At 35.5% G+C, this 1,491-nt stretch overlaps 1 protein-coding gene across 1 annotated transcript in view; it reads right to left on the bottom strand.

Annotated features, from left to right (window-relative positions):
- Positions 1–1,491, bottom strand: part of LOC119593118 (Golgi phosphoprotein 3 homolog sauron-like) — a gene marked incomplete in the record, with an annotated part of 21,765 nt that overhangs the window by 4,978 nt on the left and 15,296 nt on the right. Inside the window, 1 exon segment of the mRNA XM_037942081.1 lies at positions 1,206–1,337. Within this exon segment, the coding sequence (XP_037798009.1) occupies positions 1,206–1,337 (132 nt within the window).

Consider the following 1,491-nt stretch of genomic DNA (forward strand, 5'->3'; position numbering starts at 1 on the left):
CAAATTTCTTATATCTTTGATTACATTAGGACTTGCATATGAGGTAGGAAAGTTGAAATGATTGTCAGACCTGTGATTACTTTTGTAACAAAAGTAAAGCTACCTGTCAGGACTGTGTCATGTTTGATAATAAATAACAAAATTTGACTCATAATTTGAGTAACTGTATTTACTTCTTCTCAAGGTTACTGCTTATCTGATCATAATTACTTTTCTCAAGATTGCTAATTACATAAAAACTAGCATAAGTGGATAAAGTTCATAAAATTGCAAATTCTTTCATTCAGAAAATCACTTCGACTTGACCATTCTTTCAGCTTTATTTTTTCCCCAGCAACTATGGTACTCATGATAATCCTTCTTTTTGGCCTTCCTTTATTCTCAAAACTATATCATAGTTGTAACAATAAGTGATGAATAAAACTGGTATGCAATTCATGTAGCCATCTCTTTATACTTGATCTCATTTTATAACTACAGCCTCTCCTTATATTTCACATTTCTTCTACAGGTCCATTCAAGATTCCAAAGAGGACTATTTGTAATACAAAAGTAACAGCCAAATTAAAGGTTAGAGCATTTTCTGACGGGATATTTTTCTTTTTATTAGCTTGTAGGTCAGATGTCAAGTGATGGTGTGCGGTAAATTAACATGTTCTCTGTCTATGGTAATAACAATAGGGGGGTAAGGCCTCTTATGTCTAGATTGAATAGACTACACATGCTATGAAATTAATTAACCATGTGACCATTGCCTACTGTTAGTATGCACTGATCAATGACACCAACTTATCTCCTCAAAATGTATACAATCAAATTAAGGCAGCCTGTGTTCTGCACATTTTTCATGGGATATCTTTCAAAGAGGAGTAACTGAAGACTTCAGTTAAGATTCAAATAACCCTTATTGTTGAGCCCTGAGTATGAACCCAAGACCTTCCTAAACACCAATGCTTTAGCTTGTGAGATAAAAAAGGGACAATCAGCTGACACTGTACAAATCAGTTGGAGCTCATTAGAACTTGTCATATCCACACCTTTATTCCAAATGCAACTTCTTTAATCTCATAAAAGGTTTTTGGTCATGACACAATATACCTGTAATATCTAATGGTGCAGAACTTCACTTAATGCCACTTTTCCTTCTCTCACTATCTTTTCCCTTTCCAACATCTAGGATCCCCCCACCTCATCCCCTTTCTTACCTTGCGGTTTAAGAGGGACTTCCGGCGCAATCCTGCCTTCTCTAACTCTACTCTCCCTCGAAGAGCAAGTTCTATTAAAATGCAACCGCGAAGACCTGAGGATATGCAGTCATTCCAGAAACTTGTGTATCCCTGAAACAAAAATAAATTATTAGTGTAATCCACTGGAGTGTCTTTTAAATGCACCTCTTACACACTTGGATATAGTCTACAACAAGAATATGCATATACGGCCATTTGCTATTCATAACCTCAGTATTTTTCCTTGCATTTTATTCAATACTCC

This window comes from Penaeus monodon, chromosome 31 (genome assembly GCF_015228065.2).
Source record: "Penaeus monodon isolate SGIC_2016 chromosome 31, NSTDA_Pmon_1, whole genome shotgun sequence".
In the NCBI taxonomy this organism is placed as follows: domain Eukaryota; kingdom Metazoa; phylum Arthropoda; class Malacostraca; order Decapoda; family Penaeidae; genus Penaeus; species Penaeus monodon.